Source organism: Equus caballus, chromosome 1 (assembly GCF_041296265.1).
Source record: "Equus caballus isolate H_3958 breed thoroughbred chromosome 1, TB-T2T, whole genome shotgun sequence".
Taxonomy (NCBI): Eukaryota; Metazoa; Chordata; class Mammalia; order Perissodactyla; family Equidae; genus Equus; species Equus caballus.
In genome coordinates, this window is record NC_091684.1 from 109,430,322 (window position 1) to 109,455,479 (window position 25,158).

Here is a 25,158-nt window from a genome sequence, read left to right on the forward strand (position 1 = left end):
GTGTAGACATTGTCTACTGTATTAGTTGAGAAGATGCTAGGTGCATTACCCTGATAACCTGATAAACCCTGAAATCTCAATGGTTTGACACAGTAGAGGCACAGGAGTGCCTCCTGTAAAGTCTGGCTGATGTTTCTGATCTGCAGGGGGCTCTGCTCCGTCAGGAGTTTCTGGGGTCTCCCTTCCAGCATGTGATTCTGCCATCTTCAGCGAGTGGCTTGGAGGTCTCCAGGGTGGGGAAAGAGCGTGAGCAGTTGTGTGTGGGTGGTTTTGAAGGACAGGCTAGGAAGTGGAGCATATCCTCTCTGCTCACATCCCATTGGCCCCAAATCTGTAATATGATTACACCCTCCTGCAAAGGATGCTTGGAAACATAATCTAGTTATGTGCCCAGAAAGTAGAGGAAATGGCTTTGGGAACATCATGGAATCTTTGCCATATCTAGTATTTGAGAACCCACTGGATTTTGTAGCAGAAACAGAAGAAATCTGAACATGGATCATGAAATAAAGAGTTGAAGAGTTTTCTAGATAATTCTGTCACCAAAAGTGGTTCTCCATAATTTTAGATACAAAATTGTCTTACTCCTAGTTTCAGGCTCTGCCCTCTACCCTTCACGCAAACACACACTTTAATTATCCATATGCTATGCTGTTGGTTATATGAGTCTGAGGAATTGCTTTTTTTTCCTCACAATACTTGCTATAGTATCATTTCCCCTGTTAACTGATCCAAATGGGTGAACACTAAGACATTATTTCCACATTTGAGTTAAGTGAGTAAAAAACCTTTTTGGGGAGGGAGACAAATAAAATCAGACTAAAAGCTGAGTCAGAATAGTGGTGCTGTGTGATCTAGGACAAGTCACTCCATTTTGTCCAGCCTTGGTTCCTTCACCTGTAAGATGGAGGGAGGAAGGGAGCAAAGAGAATGGACTGTAGAGATCTGTGCCAGCCTAACATTCAGCAGTTCTTGGGATGCAAAGAGAAATGACGAGAAAATTTTTGAGATGATTCTAGTACTCAGGCTAGCTTCCCTTCTGGCAGCATTATTAATGCTAGACCTTCTGTTTGTAGACTGCTTATTCCATGAGGGAAGCACGCCTCACACCTGACCAATGAGCAAAGGTCTTTAGCTTCCCTCTGATTGGATCAGCTTAGGTCATGTGCCCACCTCAGCCAATCACTATACCCCAGAGGATCCAAAGCCCGAATGGTTTCGATGTACTTCTTTCTGCATCCCTGGTACCCAAACCACATGTTTGCAACACTGTGGAGAAGCAAGGATGGGAGGGATGTTGTGAGGGGAGCAACCCACAATAGTTGCTACAAACTGCATAATTTTTTCACTTCACTTTACACACACAGACACACACCAACGTCTGGATGTCTGGTTTCCAAGAAAGGAACTAAAGAATTCAGATTGGGAGCACGTTGACCAAGACCGAATGGGATGCCCGTGGCAGAGGCACCACATGGCTGCTGGCTGACCTCTGCTGGCTGACAGAAGGGCTTGTGGTTAAAAATTTTACCTCAAGTGGGCAGGCTTTCTTCGTATTTGTATGCCTGTATCAAATCTGTGACTTTTACATTCCATTTTAAAATACAGGCCTCTGGGAAGACTGGCCTTCATTGAAACAGTCATCAGCTTGGGGGAAACCCATCCTAGAAATATGGTAGACCAGCATCACAGTATAACAGGAGTGATTATTTATTTTAAGCCTTATTTTACCAGAATCAGATGTTTTGTCCACAGTGAACCAGACATTTGACAATATTTCTCAACATGCCTAAGATGTTAATCCTCTAACACCCCCTCCGCCCAGCAGAGACAAATGCAAGGGTAACTACAGAAAGGAGATGATGTGATGGGAGGCTTGCGCAACCCATTTAATTGCTTTTGCAGGAATGAAGTGATGGGAGGTCTTGGCGCCAGGAATTTGGGAGACTGAGTCATTGAGAGAGAAAATTACAAAACTCAGAATGTTTTCCTGGGAATTCATGGGCACGGCCCAGAAAAAATGGATATATTATGGAAGATTAATTCCCATTGTAGTCAGCTCCACCAGTTGTTTGTGAAATCCTCATGGAGAAAAGCAGGGCGAGCTAAAAGATCAGTGAACAGAACAATCCCTGTCTCCAAATTAATAGTCGCTCCATATATTTGGAAGCACTTCGCTGTTTAGTTTTATTTAATTTAAGGCCCCAAAGATGTGCCTAATGGATGTGATAAGCGCAGATTACTAAAATCACCATAAAACCCGTAGAGGCATGAGAGAAAATGGATTTTGGATAATTTATATGTATTATCATAAAGGCAAAAATCTTTCTGAGGCAGAATATATTATAAAAATACCTACTTCTGCCCCTTTTCCCTTGTGACCACAGGAGTTTGTTATGTAGCTGTGATCAACTTCACTTCTAATTACGCCACAATAGCTTTTGGATATGAGCTGAGAATGTGTAAATATTACTATACTTTTATCTTCCTCATTCTAGTGTCACTCCCAGGAGAAAGGAAAGGCTTTTTAGTTAAAATTAAATGAACAAACAGACCCCAGTGACATGGGAAGCAGGAGGCACCATGCTGTGCAAAAAGAGATTTGAGTCTGATGGAGAACGTTGGGTGACATGTGGGTTGTGTCCTGTGGCCAATGTGTCAAAGCAACCACAGTCCCACATTTTTCCACCTGGGATTCCCTGTGGCTAGTCCTTCCATTGTGCAAATCGAGTAAGAAATAGCTGCAGAAAAAGCAGATATTGGTTAGGCCTTCACTGCACGTAGAATAAATTGAACCGCGATGGGGAGTAATGGAGAATTCAGGACATAAACTGCTCCCCTCCGGAGTTGGCCATATGGTATATTTTTAAGTAAATGGAATAGAGATTTTGCATCCAAATAATAACCACTGTCTGAACTTTAGAAAATCAATGTTTATTTATATGCTTTTGTCTTTTTAACAAATACTTGTGGAATTGTCTTCAGAGATGGAGCGGCATGAGAAGATTAGTCTCTTTATTTTATAACCTTGGCTTTTTTTTAAAAAACACAGACACAATTCTTTTGCTGACCTTTACCGATATTCATCTATTTTACTCAAAATCTCTGGCACTAAATGTCATGTAGCTTTTCTAAAAAAGTCAAATCTACCCTCAAAGCTGGTGAATTATTATTGGTTGCTGGGAGCTTTCCCACATAGCAAATCTGTGGAGGTATCATGACCTGCAGTCTACAGCTGTGAAAACACACCGACACAATAACGGTGTGAGAAAGCCAGGATTTACAAAAGTCCAGCCTTTTTCCACTGTGTAATGTTCCTCAGAAGAGGAAAATTTGCTCCCCATGAGGCTATTCAGGATAATGTTTTGTAGATCCTGAAGGCAGTTTCTGAAAATGAATCTTAGGAATGCTTTGAATAACGACAGCTGAGTAGGAGCTGGTCACCTCCCAATTTCAATGATGGTAGAAATCTTTTAAATATAGAAGTTCAATTCTTTTAAATTGAAAAAAATTCATACTATGACTGACAGTGTTTTTCAAAGTGTGCTCCTGAACCCTGTGCATTGGAGTCACCTGGAGCTGGTATTACCCTTTGACCTGGGGAAGAGGGATCTCTGATTGAAACCCTGGGTCATATAAGGCCCTGCTTTGCTCTCCTCCAGCCACACCCCTTCCCATGAGGCAAGGGATCCCCGAGATCATGACCACCCGCTTCATCCAGATCACCCTCTCGGTGCTCAGGACCCAGGAATTCCCATTAAATTCAAGGGATCAGACAAGGACACCCATTCTCACCATGGTGGTGTGAGTGTGTGTCCACACCTGTCACATGAGGCCCCTCACTCTGCAGGAAGGGCGGGGCGAGGGAAAAGAAGGGGGTCCTGCCAGGGTGGGTTCTGTGTAATTCTGGGCCTGGCCTTCCAGCTTCTTATTTGTCAAGGCAGAAGGATAGAACATCTCTTATGTAACAGCTTGTTAATGTAGATTTTAATGAATATATAGAAATATGGTGTGTTGCCTCTATCTGTACTCCTACCCAAGTCCCTATAAATGTCAGTCCAGGCCTATCTAGGGGTTGTTAAAATGCAGATTCCCAGCACCTATCCTTGACTTTGGAATCAGAAGCTTTGGGGGCACAGCTGGGGAGTCTGCTTGTTAACCTGTGCCCCAGGGGTTGCTCTTGTGCCCTATAGTTTGAGAGCCAGTAGCCAGTGTCTCCCCATCCCCCTTTTTTTGTGAGGAAGATTGGCCCTGAGCTAACATCTGTGGCAGTCTTCCTCTATTTGGTATGTGGGTTGCCACCACAGCATGGCTGGATGAGTGGTGTAGGTCTGCACTTGGGATCCAAACCCGTAAATCCAGGCTGCCAAAGTGGTGTGTGCTGAACTTAACCACTACACCTCTGGGTTGGCCCCTTGAGCCAATATCTTTAATGTCACTCTAAGACCACGTGTCTGAAATCCTCTGCCTGCTTCCTCACAGGATGGGGCTTCAGCATGGGCACCAATTACCACTTCCACAGCTGGAGAGTGTTTGTCATCGTCTGCGCTCTGCCCTGCACTGTGTCCATGGTGGCCCTGAGGTTCATGCCAGAGAGCCCAAGGTTTCTGCTAGAGGTGAGTCAGCCCCCCTCCCCCTACATTGCCCTGGGAGAGTGACGGCACTGAGACAGGAGCTAGTGCTGCTTTCTCAGCCCCTGAGTCTTGCCTCCTCTCCTGCTTGCATGTTGCAAACCCCCCCATGTTGGCCGACCTGGCCCGTCTATAAATCGGGCTCCATTGCTCTCTGTGATGGTTGCATGCCCTGGATGGACTCTCAGAGCTGGAGGGGCTCAGGAGCTCACTGAGCACCCAGCAGCAGGACTGTTCCCCAAGGCTGGGTGGAGGTGTGGGGTGCCCTCCTGGGGCCAGATGCAGCAGGGAGTTTTTTTAACCAGCGGCATCTCGGAAGTTGCCCTTTATTGCAGATCAGTTTCCCCAGGCTGCTGTAACAAAAGACCACAAACGGAGTGGCTTAGAGTAACAGAAATTTATTGGCTCACAGTTCTGGAGGTTACAAGTCCCAAATCAAGGTGTCAGCAAGGCCACGTGCCCCCGAAAGCCTGTAGGGGACTCCTTCCTTGCTCTTGGAGCTTCTGGTGGTTTGCCCTCAATTTTTGGCGTTCCTTGGCTCGCAGCTGCATCACTCCAGTCCCTGCCTTTGTCACCACATGCGTTCTCCCTGTGTGTCTCTGCAACTTCACATGGCCGTCTTCTTACAAGGTCATGAGTCATATTGGATTAGGGACCCCCCCCCCTCCTCCAGTAGGACCTCAGCTTAACACAATTAATTACATCTGTAGCAATGCTATTTCCAAATAAGGTCACGTTCCGAGGTACTGGGGGTTAGGACTTCAACATATCTTTTTTGCTGGGGACGCCATTCAATCCATAGCATGTTGCTTCTTTGCTTTACCTCGTTTGTCAGGAACATGGCTCCCACCCAGCCATCTATTCAACCTTACAACTACGAGTAGTTACTCATAATGTATGGTGACGGTAATATGTAGCATTTACACCTTGAAGGCACAATCTTACTATCCTTCTAAGGTGGACTCGGGACAGAAACTTGTCCTCGTCTTTCACAAGCCCTAGATAGTAATGAGTCCATGTCTAATGGCCTCAGGCTCAGGTGCCAGCTCTCCCTTGGGTTTGTAGGAATTCCCATCCTTAATCAGCAATGGATTTTTCATGTCTCTTTCCTTGGTTTTACCAGATGGGCAAACATGACGAAGCCTGGATGATTCTCAAGCAAGTGCATGACACCAACATGAGGGCTAAGGGGGCCCCGGAGAAGGTGTTCACGGTGAGTGAGGGGTCACCTCTGCCAGCAAGAGGGGGGCATCTCTTCTTTACTGTTTTGGTTTGCTAAAAATTATTACATAAGCACATCACAGAAAATTTGTCAAAAGGAGAATAAAAGCCTTGACATTCTCATTACTGTGTCATAATTATCCTTTGCATTTTGATGAATATCTTTCTCGGTACTGCTAATTGTTAAAAAACAACAGAAAAACTAGCTGTGTTCATGTGGGGTAAGCATATGTACACATATTTACATATACATGTGATTTAAGAGTACTCATAAGCATTTTATATGTTGTCTCTTACTGGTCATAACCATCCTTTTAATGAACAGTACTGTTAGGAACATTAACCCGTGTCCCTAACGTTAGAGATTTATTTTCTTGTTCCTATAAATATTGCTGCAACAAACCTTCTCATGCACATAATTCCTTCTCTTTCACCTTCTGGGTTTCTTTTTTAAGAGTAGACTCCTAGAAATAAAATAAATGACTGGCTCAAGGAGTGTGAGTATTTAATAGCTCTTGAGATATATTGCCAAATTATGTTTCAGTGGGGCTGTACCAGTCTACAGTGCCACAATCAACAGGATACCCATGTCTCTGCACCCTGACAGCATCCTAGCTGTTAGCCTAAATTTTGTTTCTTTCTAGTTTAAAAAGTGAAAGACTAGTAAATGGAAATTTCCATGAAGATGTCCTGTTAGTTACCGGGATGGGTGCTCCTGCCCATCAAGCTCTGTGGCCAATGACGAGGAATGCCCGCTGCAGGCATCTCTGCGTACCAGTTTGCATAACTTCCTTTTGGAGCAACTTCACATCCATTTCCCCCGAGGAAGACTTCCTGGGTTAACACTCACCTACTCTGACTCACTGCTTTGGTGTCTTTGGCTTCCATAATTTGAGTCTGGTGTAAAATGCTTGTCCTTGTTAACCCATTGCTTAAAACCCCTGATTCTCAGGCAGGACCACATGGCAGCTAATTTGCAACATGGGGCCAGACAGTCTGGATCGAAATCCCAGTTTTGGCACTTTCTAGCTGTGTGGCCTTAGCCGAGGTACTCTCTGTGCCTCAATTTCTTATTGGGGAAAAAAGGGATAATAATGTCTTTAAATATGGTTATGGTAAAGATTAATAAGGGAGATTAACCTAAAACCATGCCTAACTTGGAGTAAGGGCTGCATAGATGTTAACTAATATTCTAAAATGTTGTGATATGTTTTCGTAAATTAACTCAAGTAATAAAGTTTATGGAAAGCTGCTCAATGGCATATTTCCCTAATTCCAATGCTTCTAGAATTACCCAAAATATGGGGCCAGTGCTTTTATCACAAACATTTATTAAGAAGCACAATTAACAGAAATGCTGCAAATGAAAGATGTTAAGGGTGTAGATGGCTCTCCCAACCCCCATCCCCATCACTCTGTGTGATGGATTGTAATGCTGCAGCTTGACTGCAGGTGTGGGTACCAGATGTTAGCAGGGGCTCCCTGTCCACTGGGATCTGGGTGTGCTTGCTCAGTCCTGCCCTCCACCCCCCACCCATTCCATAGCCTGCTCTCTGAGCTCCTGCTTATTCACTGTCTTCTGCCTCTGCCCCCAGCCTCTGAATCCACATCTGCTGGATTCATTTTCTATCACATCAACCTGGTATGAAACACACACATACACAGACATATTAAGATACACAGACACACGTGCACAGAGACACACACACACACACACACACACATATATATACAGACACACACAGACACAGACACAAAGACACAGACTCATACACACATACACACACACACACACACACACTTACAGAGTACACAGCCTTCTCCTTCTTTTCTCCCTGCCGCGTCCTCCTCCTCTTTTTCTCCTCTTTAATCTCCATCTCCTTTCCCCATACTCTCTAATCTTCTCCCTCCGGAATAAAACAAATTCTTCTGCTTGGCTCATGCACAGTAGGTTCCTGGTCTTTCAAGTTGGAGTGGCGTCTCCCTGGGATTCTCCCACACCTCAAGCACTTCATTAACATATTTATTCCAAACACGCCTGGAGCTCTCCTAAGAGGGGTCCTGCTGGATAGATTACTCGCCACTTCACTTGTGTGTGTGTCTCTGCCTTCCCCAGGTGACTGTAAACCCATCCCGACCTTCCCCACCCCCCACAGGGCAGTACCTTACACATAGTGGTTTTCCTAATGTTGCTTCTCGAAGGACCACTTCTCAACCAGCTGCATGGGCTTGCCTGACTGTAAGCCCCTTTCTGGAGAAGTGATCCCATGTTAACAACCCATTCTAACGTAGAAAGCCTAATTTTGAGGGATGAAATCCTAGCCTGGAAATCAGTAAAACCTCCAATTTTCAAAGGCAAAAGCAAAGCCTTTTTTCTTTGGGACCAGAGTCCTCGCTTGCCCCAGGAAGAGAGTCCAGGCAGAAGTCAGCGAGCATGGGGCTATGAAACACGGGCGTTTTGTCTCACACCAGCACCCATGCTAGTTACCTCGTCCTCAGACATAACCTTGCTTTTAGTGGGTTTCACTCAATGGGAAAGGGAATGAAAAAGGTTAGGCTCATTATTCCATACTGACTTGGTGACTGTATTAACTAAGTAGGAGTGGATGTCTGGATGGGCCAGGAAAAAAGAAAAGAAAAGGACCAACCGGAAAGTGTTGACTGACCTCAGCGAGCTGTGGCTGGTAGTCAGGCGTGAACACTCAGCCCCCTGGATGGGGTTTCGTGCTTTGCTCCTGTGCGCTGCCCTCATAACTGTGCTCAGCAGCCTGGAGGAAGAGCTCAGGACGGGTCAGGCTCTCAATTGGTGGTGGGGTTCATGGTGAGTGCCGGATGCTGCCCTCCCCGCTCTTACCTTCCAGCTGATGGAGTTCAGGACATGCTACAGCAGAATATGGCCCCTTGGCATATGGAATATCTGGACCTGAAGGGGTTTGAGAGAACAGCAGAACCAGAAACGTCACTCTGACCTCTTCCCGCTCGCTCTTCTTCCCTGAAACAGGTCATCAATCTCCAGTGTGAAAGGTGCATCCCCCGTACCGGGGGGGAAAGAAGATGCTCTTATCAGCAGAGAAGGCTGTGTACACAAACCTGGTTAATCTAACTCTTATCATCCTAGTTACTTCTTCACCATTTACTACCCCTAGCCCAAACCCCTCTGTCTTGTCAGTTCTTCACAAATTTGTTTTTTCTTTGTTTAAAGGGTATAGAAGCCTCTTGCTCTGGTCACTTCTTCGAGTCTTCATTCCCTTGTGACGGCTCCCATGGACATGTGAAAATTCAATAAGATTTTCTTCTGTTAGTCTGTCTTTGTCAGTTGAATTTTCAGCCCCAGTCAGGGACCCTAAGAGGGTCAAGGGAAACTTTTTCCTCCCCTGCAGAGCCCTGGGTGTCACCAGCCTCATTCACTGCCTCATGAGCTCCTAACTGCCAGGTGGCAGCTGTCCCCTGTGAAACCTTTGGAAAGGGTCCCCTGGGAACCAGAGTTCTGCGGGGCTGGGTGAACACAGACCATCTTCTAATTTAGACTGAACTGAAGACAAGTATCCTAGTTAATTGTAAATTAGAGTAATTATGTTCGAAGTTGTCAACACACCCACTCCCAAATCCCTAGGGAATAGGGTGTTATTTTCCCTAGGAGCAAAGAAAAGAAAAATTTGCATTTGAGTGGCTAGTTTATTGCTTTGGAGTGTGGTTTTTAAGGTGCTTCCGGATTTGGGTCAGCCTTCCCTCTGGCCTCTTCTGGCTGCAGTCAGGGTGCATGGAATCCCCGGGTATCTGATAACAGGAAGCCCAGCTCCAGCCGGGGTTCTGCAGGGCCTGCTGTGTTGGCTCTGCGGTGGCGCCGTCTGAGCCCAGGTGGAAGAGCATCTGCAGAGCCCACGCTCCTGGGAATGGGAGGATAAGCTTGTACCAGATTCTCTAAGGGGTGCCTACATGGGATCCAGACTTCTGTGATGTTAATACCCATTAAGGATAGACTTGTGAACGTTAAGGTGGAGTCAGCTCTGCTGTGGGCAAGTCAAATATAAATGGGAATTCAGTGTATTATGGCCCACTGATTTCCCAAAGGCATGATTTTGTGAAGAGACTGATTCGTTTTGTCTGCAGTGGGACGAAGATCCCTGGGAGATGCTGTGTACGTTTTTGGTGAAGAATGACTGAACGAGGGACCGGCCCTGTGGTCAAGTGGTTAAGTTCACGTGTTGCGCTTCCGCAGCCCAGGGTTTTGCGGGTTTGGATCCTGGGCACGGACCTATCACTGCTCATCAGGCCATGCTGAGGCGGTGTCCCACACAGCACAACCAGAAGGACATATAACTAGAATATACAACTATGTGCTGGGGGGCTATGGGGAGAAGAAGAAAAAAAAGAAGATTGGCAACAGATGTTAGCTCAGGTGCCAATCTTTAAAAAAATAAAAAAAGAATCACTGAATGAGAGGGTCACCAAAGGCTCCTCTAGCCCTCCATAAGTTAGTAAAGTCAGTGACATTAGACGAAAAATTAAAAAGTCTGACACAGAGTGGGTTAAGATTCTCTCGCCCATCTTTGCTTTACAGGTTTCCAACATCAAAACTCCCAAGCAAATGGATGAATTCATTGAGATCCAAAGTTCAACAGGAACTTGGTACCAGCGCTGGCTCGTCAGGTTCAAGACCACTTTCAAGCAGGTATGACTGGGGACGTGTGGTGGATGAGAGGGAGGCTCTGTGGAAATCTGTAACCTCAGTGGATAAAGAATAAAGACCCTGGACTACCCTGTCAACCCAAGGCAGTTACGGTGGAGACGAAGCAACCCTGGATGGGGATGTTTGGATCCTAGCCCATGCCTGCTTCTCACGGCTGTGTGCCTTGAGCCACAAACTCTCTAAATCTTCTTTTCTTTTCTTTTTCTTTTTTTTGAGGAAGATTAACCCTGAGCTAACATCTGCTGCCAATCCTCCTCTTTTTTGCTGAGGAAGACTGGCCCTGAGCCAACATTCGTGCCATCTTCCTCTACTTTATATGTGGGACGCCTGCCACAGCATGACTTGACAAGCAGTGCATAGGTGCATACACAGGGTCCGAACCGGCGAACCCCAGGCCGCGGAAGCGGAACGTGTGAACTTAACTGCTGCGCCACCAGGCCGGCCCCTTATTTTCTTTTCTTTGCGCTTCCTTCCCGAGGCAGAGATTTTGAATGTAGAGAAAATGTCAAGTCTGAGTAGACATTATTCTGTCTGGCAATTTTTCTTTGAAGAATCCATAGGAAGAAAGGAGGGAGTGAAAGAAACGACCCCTTGAGGTTTGTCAGTGATTTCTGAGAACATCTTCATAAAGGGCAAGGCCATTTCTTTGGAGAAGTGGCTCCTACAGGCAAGTCAGTTGTTGAGCACCAAGGCAGCCGATGGCCAGAGTCTACTGAGACTGGATGACCTTCGTGGTGTATGGTCATTAAATGTTTGGAGTATCACCCATCCCCACAGGCAGGGAGCAGGACTCACTACTCAAGGTTATTCAGTGCCTTGAAATCCCCACTCTGTGCTTTTGATCACAAGGATGGAATATTGCTGTGTTTCCAGGAGAGATGCTACAGGACTGTTAGAGGTTGAGGCCAGCCAGTAAGAAGAGAAGAGGCTTTCCGTGTTGTTTGAACAGAATTGCTGCCTCTAGGAGATAATGGCTGTCATTCTCTCCATGGATTCCTAGGCAACTTATTAGAAAATCTTGGAAGTGAGCTCTGCCCAGTCACAAGTTCCTTTAATAACCTTTCTTTGGTGTGGTTATAGGTCTGGGATAATGCTCTATACTGTGTGCTGGGGCCCTACAGGATGAACACGCTGATTCTGGCCGTGGTCTGGTTCAGCATGGCTTTAAGGTAAGTTCTGTCTTACTCAGGTTCATTCATTCCTCTGTGCCTCATGCCCTGTTCTATAAATTGAGGATTATCATTGGTTCTAACTCATGGAGCCTGTATCAGATTGCATGCTTTCGACTGCAAGTAGCAGGCAACCCACTGTAGTAGATTTTACAATGAGGAAATTTCTTATCCTTTGTAATAAGAATTCTGTAGAGAGGTGGGTTCTGGGAGGAGTTTCAGCCTCGGGCTTGTTCTTGTGTGATTGCAAGATGCCTGCATTGCTCCTGGCATCCTGTTGACATGGGAAAATGACCCAAGGAGGAAGCGGCTGCCTCTCTGAGCTTCCCTTTGTAACAGTGAGGAAATCTTTCTCAGGAGACCCCACTTTCCTGGTTATATTAGCCAGATGTATGTCACATGCCTAGGGCCAAACTAATCAGGGGTGAAGGGAATGTGTGATCTCCCAGTGATTTGAGACTAATCGGGATTTGCCTCTGAGCCGAAGGTACCATTAGCTTTCCTGGAGGTTGATACTGGAGCAAAATCAAGTTTCTATTCCCAAGGAAGAAGCAAGGAATGAATGCTGAGTAGGCAGCCATCAGTGTCACTGTGAATATTAAATAGATAAAACAGTGAAACTCTGCAATAATGTGCCCTACAGTAAAGACAATGAAATATACTATGATTGTTGATTACCTGGCTCCTTTCTCAAACAGCAGACTCTCACCCCGGTCGTTTCACTCACCTCCAAATAACATGACCCTTCTCTCTATGTAAGTTTTGGGGCCCACTGGCAGCATTATGAGGCTCTTTTACTGCATATGTAAAGTGCTTGCCAGTGGTTTCTGGCACATAATAAGTGCTCAATAAATTGCTATGATCAATTAGGAACTTTGAGCGAGATTTTAAACTTCTGTCTATGAAACTGCCTTGTTTATCACCAGCCGTGCCAAAAGCCACAGTCCCTTGACCCAGGGAATTAAGTTGGCTCTAATGACCTCTTTGATTATGGGAGGGACGTGGGGAGACCTGCTTTCTTCCAATATCTTACCAAATTTCTGCCAATACCTCTTCATGGAGACGCAAACAGGTAAAGGCAGAGAGGAAGCTGGACGCTGTTCCCCTCCACCTGTTCTGTCTAAACTAGGAGAGAACATTCCAGAAGCCAAAGAGGGTAGGCTCTGGGATTCAATTCACTGATAGTTTTTGAATATGTTTTACTTATACTTACTTATGTCTAAATTAATTTTGTGGAATAGGTAATATATTTCAAATGTTGAAACAGAGAAATCTTGCATCTACCTCTTTCCCCTCTGCCCATTCTCTTCTGCCTCCTGTTTGTAATTATCTTTTGTTTTCCTATTCATCATTCCAGTGTTTCTTTTTGCAAATTTAAGCATATATATATGTACGTGTACACACACATACATATATATATGCTTACATGTTTATTTCTTCCTCATTTTCTTATTCAAAGGGACACATTGTTTTGCATCTGCTTTTTGCATTCAACAATATATTCTGGAGGTCTCTCATACCAGTACACTGAGATTTTTGTCATTCTTCTCTGCAGTGACATGCCTAGTATGTCTGCCTAGCACACCACAGTACAGCACCACGCTTTATTCAATCAGGGCCTTATGGCTAGACTCTTGGGGAGTTTTCAGACTTCTGCTATTTCAAATGATGCTATAATGAGTAACCATGTTTGTAGGCTACTTTGTGCTGGGTAAGTTATCAGTGGAATAGATTCCTAGAAATGGGATTATGGAGTCAAAGGGGGTAAATCTACCAGTAATTTTTTTTAGACATTGACCAGTTCTCCTATATATGGTAATGCACAGTTTTTCCCTTTTCCCAGCAATGCATGAGAGCACCTGTTTACTTACAGCCTCATCAACAGAGTGTTTTGGCAAACTTTGGGCTTTTGACAATCTGGTAGGCAAGAATTGTAACAGTGTGGTTTTAATTTGCATTTTTCGTACTGTGAGTGGTGTTTTATACGTTTAATGGCCATTATCTTGAGTTTTCCAGATATAAAACTGTATTATCTGCAAATAGATAGTTTTACCTCTTGCTTTGCAGTTTTGTATTCCTATTTTCTTTCTCCTGTCTAGCTGAGTTGGCTGAGACCTACATTATAGTGATAAATAGTAGTGGTGATAATGGGTATCTGGTCTCATTCTGGATTTTAGTGGGAATGTCTTTAGTGTTTCCCTTTTAGATAAGATTCTGCCTTTTGAGCTGAGATATGTATTTTCTTACATGTTAAGGAAGTGTCCATCAATTCCCCATCTTTGGGTATTTTTATCAGGAATGAATTTTTTTTTATCAACTGCCTTTTCAGCATCTATGGAGATGTCATGACTTTTTTCTGCAGATCTATTAATATGATGAGTTATATTATTAGATTTTCTAATAATGAACCATACTAATACAGTTCAAAGGAGCTTGATCTACATCAAGTCAAGAATGTAGACTCTGATCGTAGAATAAAGTGTGTTGCTGCTAGAATATTCTGACTTTTCTGTTACAGCTACTATGGACTGACAGTTTGGTTCCCTGATATGATCCGGTATTTTCAAGATGAAGAATACAAGTCCAAAATGAAGGTATTTTTTGGTGAGCATGTGTACGGTGCCACAATCAACTTCACGATGGAAAATCAGATTCACCAACATGGGAAACTTGTGAATGACAAGTAAGTAAGAGATGCAGGCTTTCCCCAGATCGGGGTGACAGTCCTGGGCACTGTTCTTGGGAGAGAGCCATTGGAAAGATAGGAATTCAATATGGCGGGGACGCTCCAAGGCTGTTGCAGTATCACAAGTTATTCTGGCTGCCAGAGACATGACAATTCTGTCAAGTGGCTCTGTCTGTATTGTGCTGGCTCCCAGTCCTCCCTAATCTCCTGGCTGTAGCTGATGCATTGAAGGATGGAGACATTTGACTGAGGAGAATCAGTCAGACCAGCTTTCCGGAGACCTTGCACCTTCGATGGAGATGTAAAGAGAGCTGTGGCCCTTATGGTGCTTGCCTGGAGAGAAGGCACAGAGCTCTAACTGCTGAGGTCCCTGCAGCAACCCAGGACCTGGTTGTTGAGCTTTTGCTTTGATTCTAGAAGCTTCTCCAGGCTAAGGCCAACAGGGTACTATCTATGTTAGTCTTTCACCTAATATTACCTCCATGGGTTGGTTAGCATGGCCTAGCATCATCAAGAGTGTCGTTGTCCTTTAGGGAAAGATAAGTGGAGTTTTAGAAAAGTCCTGCCTACATCTTTGTGGGCTGCTTCCTGAATCTGTTTGACTTCCCCTCTTTCTCTTCTTGAGACAAATGAGACACACGGTCCAGCCCACTGGGGTTGAAGAATGCCTCTTTGAGGCTGCTTTCTGCAGCCCCCCAAATGGGTCAGGGCAGGACATTAAAGTTTACCCCAGGCCACATTATTCACTAAGCTGAGCTTTTATTTCTCTGCTGTTGCCCTTCTTGAATCGTACTTAGCAAGCTCATCGGTTCAGGCTGCATGGTGGCACCAGAAATACCATGGCCCAGATAGTTCAGTGTCAGTGATAGAAACTGCCCCATATTTACCACCTCTGTACAAAAATTAATGCCATGAAGTCTCTTCTCCAGCTCATGGTCTACCTCTCCTCCCCACACCCACCCACATGACCAAGTGGAGTGGTCCTGCCCATGACTGTTAGTCACTTGGGGAAGGAGTGTGTGTCTGAGTGAAGTCCAAGGAGGATGCCTTCTGTGGTCTAGTCCATACGGCTCTTCCAGGCCAGACCTTAGCAAACGTTCACTGTTATTTAGGATGAGACAGCGTGAAAGGAAAGGAGGAATATTATTTCTACAAATAAGAGACCTTTGGAAAAGAAGGTTAGTGTCAAGTGTCAGTGGACATGGAATTCAGATTTTCAGATGCTATTTTTCAATGCAGAAGCTGAGTCACAAACACATACACCCACGCATGCACACGCCCTCTGCAGAGACACTTCAGAGTCACTGTGATCTGCTGAGAGTGGTCACTGCAGGGATGGCGGCTCCAAAGCCAGTGGCAGTGGGTGGCAATAGCCCCAGCATTTCTCACTCACTCTAGGGCTCTTCAGTATGACTCAAGGAATCTTGTCTTGGCATCGCCAAGGAAGAAATGGTGCCCTTGCTTTATTAGAATGCTTTGGAAATGTTGAAATCTAAGGGTCATTGTGGATGGCTAGATGATACTCATGCTATGACACCATTCCCTGCAGAGATGAATTCACTAAAAGGTGCCTCATTTAGGAAGTTCCCAATGTTCTGTGATACTCTATTGTGATATTAGTAATAATAATGATAGTAATGCCAATAATGTGGTAGCTCACATTATCCAGCATTTCTATGTGCCTGGCACTGCCTTAATGCCTTACATAGATTATTTCATTTAATCCTCACAAAACCTTCAGGAGGGGAGAAATATGCTTTTTATCTCTTACAGATGGGGAAACAGAGAGGTGGAGTCACTTGCCCAAGACCACACAGCCAACATAAATAGAAATGTCTCTCTCCCAACCAGGCATTCGGGCTCCAAGCCTGTAACCTTGACAACTGCTAATATCATCTCACTGGGAAAATCTCCACTCCAAGAGGCCCTGTTTTACATGATGTTTTCTGCATTAAAAAGTTAATTGCAATGCCAGAGCCCTTGTGATTTATGACAGGCTGGTTTAGGAGCTCTAAGACTTAGCTAAGCAGAAAATGGGAACTTTTGGTCCACTCTGTTCTTTTCACTTTTCTCAGCCTCCTGAAGCTGTCAGCAAGGTGCTGGGTACAGCAAGGAGGAAGCAAGCGTTTGTGAAATCTGTGGTCCCATCTTGCGGACCCAGGACCCCAGGGGACCGTGGAGTTATTGACAAGGGTCTGGGAATGCAGACGCATGCTGAGGATTGTCTGGGAGTGGATGTAAATATCCTGCATGCACACATGTTCTACCGTGTTTCTATGTTTCAACTGTGTGTGGGTGTTTTTGTGTGATATTAAAATACAAATTCCTTTAAAAGTTACAATGAATTGATTTTAACTTGTCATATGTATGTTTTCTAACCAACGAATACTAAAAGTACAACCACTGTCACTTGAAGCCCATAATTGCTCGCCCCCGGCAAATTGAATAAAAAGAGTGTTTTTCTCCTTGGAAGATTAGGAACCTTTGAAACCGAGCTGAGTGGACAAATCTGGTCTCTTTCCTTGAGTTATGCTGCCATCTGCTGGTCATGAGCTAGAAAACACCTCATCTTTGAAAACCCCAAGCCTCTTTGGAGAGGCTACTGTTCTTTAGTTGGTTGTGGCGTTTCTCCTGTTCGTACCAGTATTCATCCTTTAACTTTATCCACACTTCGCTGATTTAAAATGTAGATGGAAACTGTTTACTTTATTGACTGTCACACACGGGGGAAAATGACTTTTGTGTAAACAGGGCTTCAGACTTCCCCCACGGCTTTGTCATTAAAGGGCATCCTCTTGACAGCTAAACTTCATCCTTCTGTACAACCCATCCCTTTCGCCCCAAGAAGAAACAAAAGTACGCAGATTAGTTTTGGCCTGCTCCCCGAGCACCGTCCGCAGCCTCCTGGTGCATCTTAGGGGATCATGTGGCTCTTACACTGCGTTTGCTTCAGAACTCCTGAGTTTTTAGAAAATGCAAGAAAGGCAATAGAAAAAGTCCATGTTTTAAACCCTGAGCCAAAATATCAGGCCAGGTTTTCCTTACTATTAATTAAAAACAGGATAGCTTTTCATCCTAGAGCATGTGTAAACTAATTAATTAACTTACCCTCTCCACTTGAGAAGAAATGTATGCTTGGCAGGGCTCATTACTGTGAGGGTTAGGATGGGGAAGGGGATTATCTGATTGATTGATTTCCTTTTTGTTTATTAATTTAATTTTTTTTTTACTTCATGGTTTATAATATTGTACAAATTTTGGGTGTACCTCATTATATTTTGATTTCTGTGTAGATTACATCATGTTCACCACCCAACGACTAATTACCATCCTTCACTGCACACATGTGCCTAATTACCCCTTTTGCCATCATCCCACCCCCTTTCCCACCTGGTAACCACCAGTCCAATCTGTCTCTGTGCATTTGTTTGCTTTTGTTTTTATCTTCTATTTATGAGTGAGATCATATGGTATTTGACTTTCTCCTTCTGACTTATTTCGCTTAACATAATACCCTCTAGGTCCATCCATGTTGTCACAAATGGCCAGATTTCATCATTTCTTATGGCTGAGTAGTATTCCATTGTGTACATATACCACATCTTTATCCATTCCTCCTTTGATGGGCACCTAGGTTGCTTCCAAACCTTGGCTATTGTGTATAATGCTGTGATGAACATAGAGCTGTGTATATCTTTACGTATTCATATTTTCATGTTCTTTGAATAAATACCCAGCAGTGGAATAGCTGGATTGTATGGTAGTTCTATTCTTAATTGTTTGAGGAATGTCCATAATGTTTTCCATAGCGGCTGCACCAGTTTGCACTCCCACCAGCAGTGTATGGGGGTTCCTTTTTCTCCATATCCTCGCCAACACTTGTTTCCTGTCTTATTAATTATACCATTCTGATGAGCGTGAGGTGATATCTCGTAGTTTTGATTTGCATTTCCCTGATAGTTAATGATGTTGAGTATTTTTCATGTGCCTGTTGGCCATCTGTATATCTTCTTTGGAGAAAAGTCTGTTCAGATCTTTTGCCCATTTTTCTATTGGATTATTAGTTTTTTGTTGTTGAGATGTATGAATTCTATGTATATTTTGCATATTAACCCTATATCAGATATATGGTGGGCAAATAGCTTCTCCCAATTGTTAGCTTGTCTTTTTGTTTCGCTGATGGTTTCCTTTGCTGTGCAGAAGCTTTTTAGTTTGACATAGTCCCATTTGTTTATTTTATGTGTTGTTTCCCTTGCCGGGTCAGACACGGTACTTGAAAATATGCTGCTAAGACTGCTGCCTAAGAGCGTACTGCCTATATTTTCTTCTAGAAGTTTCATGGTTTCAGGCCTTACGTTCAAGTCTTTAATCCATTTTGAGTTAATTTTTGTGTATGGTGTAAGATAATGGTCTACTTTCATTCTTTTGCATGTGGCTGTCCAGTTTTCCCAACACCGTTTATTGAGGAGACTCTCCTTTCTCCATTGTACGTTCTTGGCTCTCTTGTTGAAAATTGGCTGTTCATAGATGTGTAGGTTTATTTCTGGGTTCTCGATTCTGTTCCACTGATCTGTGTGTCTGTTTTTATGCCAGTGCCATGCTGTTTTGGTTACTATGACTTTGCAGTATATTTTGAAATCAGGGAGTGTGATACCTCCAGCTTTGTTTTTTTTTCTCAGGAATCCTTTGGCTATTCAGGATCTTTTGTTGTTCTATATAAATTTTAGGATTCCTTGTTCTATTTCTGTGAAAAATGTCGTTGGAACTTTGATAGAGATTGCATTGAATCTGTAGATTTCTTTAGGAAGTGCAGACATTTTGTGTTAATTCTTCCAATCCAAGAGCATGGAATATCTTTCCATTTCTTTCTGTCTTCCTCAATTTCTTTCAACAATGTGTTACAGTTTTCAGCGTACAGGTCTTTCACTTCTTTGGTTACTTTTATTCCTGGATATTTTATTTTTTTGTTGCAATTGTAAATGGGATTGTATTCTTAATTTCTGTTTCTGCTACTTTGTTGTTAGTGTACAGAAACACAACTGATTTTTGTATGTTGATTTTGTATCCTGCAACTTTACAGTATTCCTTTATTATTTCTAAAAGCTTTTTGGTGGAGTCTTTAGGGTTTTCTATTATAAAATTATGCCATTTGCAAATAGTGACAGTTTCACTTCTTCCTTTCCAATGTGGATCCCTTTTATTTCCTTTTCTTGCCTGATTGCTCTGGCTAGGACTTCCAATACTACGTTAAATAAGAGTGGTGACAGTGGGCATCCTTGTCTGGTTCTTGTTCTTAGAGGGATAGCTTTCAGTTTTTCTGCATTGAGAATGATATTAGCTCTGGGTTTGTCATATATGGCCTTTATTATGTTGAGGTACTTTTCTTCCATACCCATTTTATTCAGAATTTTTATCACAAATGGGTGCTGTATCTTGTCAAATGCTTTCTCTGCATCTATTGAGATGATCATGTGATTTTTATTTTTTATTTTGCTAACGTGGTGTATCACGTTGATTGATTTGCCGATATTAAACCATCCCTGCATCCCTGGAATAAATCCCACTGATCATGATCTATGCTCTTTTTAATGTATTGCTGTATTCCATTCGCTAGTATTTTGTTGAGGATTTTTGCATTGATGTTTACTGGGGATATTGGCCTTTTATTTTCTTTTTCTGTGTTGTCCTTGTCAGGTTTTGGTGTCCGGGTGATGTTGGCCTTGTAGAATGAGTTAGGAAGCTTCCCCTCCTCTTCAGTTTTTTGGAAGAGTTTGAGAAGGATAGGTATTAAGTCTTCTTTGAATGTTTGGTAGAATTCAGCAGGTAAGCCATCTGGTCCTAGACTCTTATTTTTTGGGAGGTTTTTGATTACTCTTTCGATCTCCCTCCTGGGGATTGTTCTATTCAAATTCTCTATTTCTTCTTGATTCAGTTTTGGAAGGTTGTATGATTGTAAACCTTTATCCATTTCTTCTAGATTATCCAATTTGTTGGTGTATAGCTTTTAGTAATCTTTTCTGTTTTTGAAGTGTCTGTTGTAATTTCTCCTCTTTCATTTCTGATTTTATTTATTTGAACCTTCTTTCTTTTTTTCTTGGTGAGTCTAATTAAAGGTTTGTCAATTTTGTTTATCTTTTCAAAGAACTGGCTCTTTATTTCATTGGTTTTTTTCTGTATTTTGTTTTAGTCTCTTTCATTTATTTCTGTTCTGATTTTTATTATTTCCTTCCTTCTATTGATTTGGGGCTTTGTTTATTCTTCTTTTTCTAGATCCTTTAGGTGCACTGTTAGATTGTTTATTTGAGATTTTTCTTGTTTGTTGAGGTAGGCCTGTTGTGCTATAAACTTCTCTCTTAGAACCACTTTTGCTGTATCCCATAAATTTTGGCATGTCATATTTTCATTTTCTTTTGTCTCAAGGTATTTTTTTAATTTCTCCTTTGATTTCTTCATTGACCCAATTGTTGTTCAGTAGCATTTTGTGTTATCTCCACATATTTGTGGCTTTTCCAATACCCTCTTATCATGGAAATAGATAATTTTAGTACTTTTGTCATTTGACCTTCATATTAGCTTATAGGTTGTTAAACTGCTACCTTTACTGTATATTTGCCTTTACCAGTGACATTATTGCTTTTGTTTTTGGATAATTTTCTTATTCCTATTTGTGAGCTTTCCTGTTCTACTTAAGTAATTCCCTTTAGCATTTCTTGTAGGCTGGTTTCTTGGTGATAAACCCCTTTAGTTTTTGCTTGTCTGGAAAACTCTTTTATCTCTCCTTCCATTCTGAATGATGACCTTACTGGATAGAGTATTCTTTTGCCAAGCAGTGCCATGTCTGTGCCCAGGATCCGAACTGGCGAATCCAGGGCTGCTGAGAAGTGGAACATGTAAACTTAACCACTGCGCCACTGAGCCGGCCCACAGAGAATTCTTGGCTGTAGGTTTTTTTCCTTTCAGCACTTTAAGTATATCATGCCTCTTCCTTCTATCCTGTAAGGTTTCTGCTGAGAAGTCAGCTGATAGCCTTATGGGGTTTTCTTTATTTGTAACTTGTTGCCTTCTTCTTGCAGCTTTTAGGATTCTTTCTTTATCTTTAATTCTTGACATTTTAATTATAATATGTCTTGGTGTGGACCTTTTTGGTGTTCTCTGTACTTCCTGTACCTGGACATCTGTTTCCTTCCTAAGGTTAGGAAAGTTTTCAGCTATTATTTCTTCAAGTAGATTCTCTGCCCCTTTGTCTCTCTCTTCTCCTTCTGGGACACCTATAATATGGATGTTAGTGCACTTGTTGTTGTCCCAGAGGTCCCTTAGGCAGTCCTTGTTCTTTTTAATTCTTTTTTCTTTTATCTTTTCAGCTTGGATGATTTCCTCTAGTCTTTTGTCCAGCTCACTGATCTGTTCTTCTGTATCATCTACTCTGCTTTTGAGTCCCCCCTCTAGTGAATTTTTCATTTCCTGTATCATATTCTTCATTTTTGATTGGTTCTTTTTTGTATGTTCCAGTTCTTTGTTAAAGTTCTCACTGAGTTCACCCATTCTTCTCCCAAGATCAGTGAGCATTCTTATGACTCTTAGTTTCTTCTCTTTGTCAGGTAGATTGTCTATCTCTGTTTCGCTTAGTTCTTTTTCTGGGTTTTGTCCTGTTCCTTTACTTGGAATGTATTCCTTTGTCTCCTCAGTTTGCCTCTATCTCTGTGCTTATATCTATGCATTAGGTAGATCAGCTACATCTCCTGACTTTGGAGAGGTGGCCTTATGTATGAGATGCCTTATGAGGCCCGGCAGTGTGCTTCCCTCTCATCACCAGTTCCAAATGTTCCAGGAGCGACCCCTGTGTGGGCTACATGTTTACTTCTGTTGTGGCAGGCTTGCTCTTGCTACAGGTCCTGGGGAGTCTAGGCTAGTCCCCCTGGCTGGCTGGTTGTAATGTTCAGCTGCTTTTGGTTGCTATGGACCCTTCAGTCACTTTTTTGGGTGTGGGGAGCACCAGCACAGTTGGCTGCAAGGTCTAATGGGAAATTTCTTTTGCAATTTTTCTGTTAAGTGAGTAGGCCCTCAGTGTGGCTAGTTGCTATGTTCAGGAGCTTACAATTGCTGTAGGCCTCTGGCCTGCAAGGCTGTTGTCAGCTCTCTCAGGATTGCAGCTGAGTGGGGCCAGTCCCAGGCATGGGAGAACCCAATTGTTTCAGGCTTTGGAAGGTGGGGCCAATCCCCCATGTGGCTGTTTGAGAGGAACAGCTCTTCTGTGGCTGACAAGCCCCACTGCCCACAGGGCCACACACCCCATCAACGTAGTCCTGCCCCGTGCATGCACCCCGACCCACTGAAGTGGACCCAGCCACCCCACTGCAGAGGCCCCACACACTTCATCAATGCAGGTCTGCCCCTCATGCAGGGAAGGCTGCATACCTTAGGATTGCTCTGGGTCATCCATGAAGCACCACAGCTTGAAGATGGCCTTTTTCTCTCCAGAAAGGAATTTCTACCTCTTCCACCTCAGCCAGCGCCATCCCTTGTTGTGTGGGTTCTTTTTATCCAGTTTTCAGTTCTCTCTCAGGGGTAACTATTCAAAGAGTAGTTGTAAATTTGTTGTGTCCATGGGAGGAGGTGAACTCAGAGTCTGCCTATGCTGCTATCTTGACACTGTTCAGATTATCTGATTTAAAACTCCCTGGACATCCGGGAGATGTGCCTGATTCCTGTTTGTGAGGGGTCATGACCCAGGAAGTAATGTCATAATCTTGTGTTTTCCGCACAGCTGAAAGGGGAGTTGATGCTGTGTTCTGCTCATGGCTGGAACCTCAAATGGGAAAGAGTAGTCTTCACATAGGACAATTGGCCAGTGAAAAATAGGAGAAAAGCTCTCATGAGTTCTTCTTGAAGCTCAGAGTTGAATAGCTTGGGATGAAAATGAGACTGCCCAGATTTAACTCTAAAATGAGCTGTGTAGTATAGTAGGGAGTGGGAAGAGCAGAGAGGGAAAGAAAGCAAATACACATCTAGAAAAGAGAAGAAGGTTGATTGCACGTGTCACACTGAAATGCTACCCACGCTGTTGAAGGCTCCTTTTACTGGGGCATAAATGAGAATTTTCTGCAGCTGCTGTGGGCCTGTTTCAGGACAGTAAAGCTCCATGAGGATGCCAATGGTGGGAAATGTGTCAGTGTACCTTCTGGCTTCTGGATTTCAGGAAGCAGCCATGGATTGAGTGACTGGGTCCAAGCCTTGGCCTTGATCCATCAGTAACTAGCTGAGCCATCTCTGACGTGTCTACGCCTCCAATTCCACATCTGAAAGTGATCGTATTGATATATAATGTATATAATGCCTCAGAGTTAATAAAACATCTCAGTAAAATTTTGTAATTGAATATAGGCCCTGCATAGTTCTTGCTGAGACCCTTCCTGGATGTTTTATAATTTTATTGGCTACTGAAAATGGGAATTGCTTTTCCCCCATCAAACATTTCCACAGGTTATTGCAAATAAATAGAAACCCTATTGATTTCTGGATGTGTATTTTGTATCTAACTGAGCTCTTTTAGTAGTTCCAACAGTTTCCCTTTGTTATTGTTATAGAAGGCTATCATCTTCAAATAGTGATTGTTTTGTTTCCTTTCTTTCCCTTTTTATTCGATTGTGAAATATACCAAATACGTAGAGAATAGAGAATAATACAAACAACCCTATTCACACCTAGCTTTATCAAATCATAAACTATACTATGTTTACTTCAGATTTTACTGTAGATTAAGCGTTACTCACTCTGTTACCCTTCTTGATGAGATTACTGTCCCTCCCCAGGGGTAATGATCACCATTGTCAGAAATTTGGCGTTTTACATTCACGTGTTTTTATACTTTTCCCATATATTTATATGTCTATAAACATTGTACAATACTCTTCTGCATGGTTTAAATTTTAGATAAATATCATGCTATGTTATATAGGCAAATGTTTAATTACTATAGTATAAATTTTGCAACTTGTTTTTGGTATAAAATTATGATTTTGAGAATTCTCTGTGTTGGTTAGCATAGCTACATCATTCAATTTCATTAACTTGAATTTCATGATATGAGCATTCCATAACGTGTTTGTCTGATCTCCTTTGGATAGACATATAAATCATTCTCCTTTTTTTGCTATTCCACATAATGCTGCAATAAGTGTTCTTATGGACAACTTTTTCTAGCCCTTATACCTGGAAGTGGAATTGCTAGGTGGGAGGAGGTGAGCATCTTAAACTTCAGTGTGTTGTGCCAAGTTGTTCTCTGAAGGGTGTGCACTAATTACACTCCGGTAGCAGGATGAGTGTGCCTACTTCTCTACAACTGGGCTAAAACTTGGTATTGTGAGATGGATGAGTGTGAATGGTGTCTCATCGTACTTGGATTTGCATTTTCCAGTCCTAGTGAGATGGAGTATCTTTTCCTATGTTTATTGGCTATTCAGGTTTCCTTTTCTGTATCTGTTCATGGGCTTTGTTTATTTTATTCATTGGATTATCATTTTCATACTAATTTGTATGATGTCTCTGTCCATTCAGGCTGCTATAACAAAATGCCACAGACTAGGCAGCTTATAAACAACAGAAATGTATTTCTCCCAATTCTGGAGGCTGGAAGTCCAAGATCAAGGTGCAGGCAGATTTGGTATCTGGTGAGGGCCTACTTCCTGTTTGATAGACATCTGTCTTCTCACTGTGTCTTCACCTGGAGACATGGAGGAGGGAGCTCTCTGTGACTCCCTTTTA

The 25,158-nt window shown here is 43.0% G+C and overlaps 1 protein-coding gene across 16 annotated transcripts in view; it reads left to right on the plus strand.

Moving 5' to 3' along the window:
• The window catches only part of SV2B (synaptic vesicle glycoprotein 2B), a 193,716-nt gene that overhangs the window by 147,176 nt on the left and 21,382 nt on the right, over window positions 1-25,158 (plus strand). For all 16 annotated transcript variants that reach the window (XM_023650691.2, XM_023650699.2, XM_070267138.1 and 13 more), the window contains 5 exons: window positions 4,483-4,616; window positions 5,755-5,844; window positions 10,414-10,524; window positions 11,623-11,711; window positions 14,230-14,394. In XM_023650691.2, coding sequence (XP_023506459.1) covers window positions 4,483-4,616; window positions 5,755-5,844; window positions 10,414-10,524; window positions 11,623-11,711; window positions 14,230-14,394 — 589 coding nt within the window. The remainder of the gene's footprint in view (window positions 1-4,482; window positions 4,617-5,754; window positions 5,845-10,413; window positions 10,525-11,622; window positions 11,712-14,229; window positions 14,395-25,158) is intronic.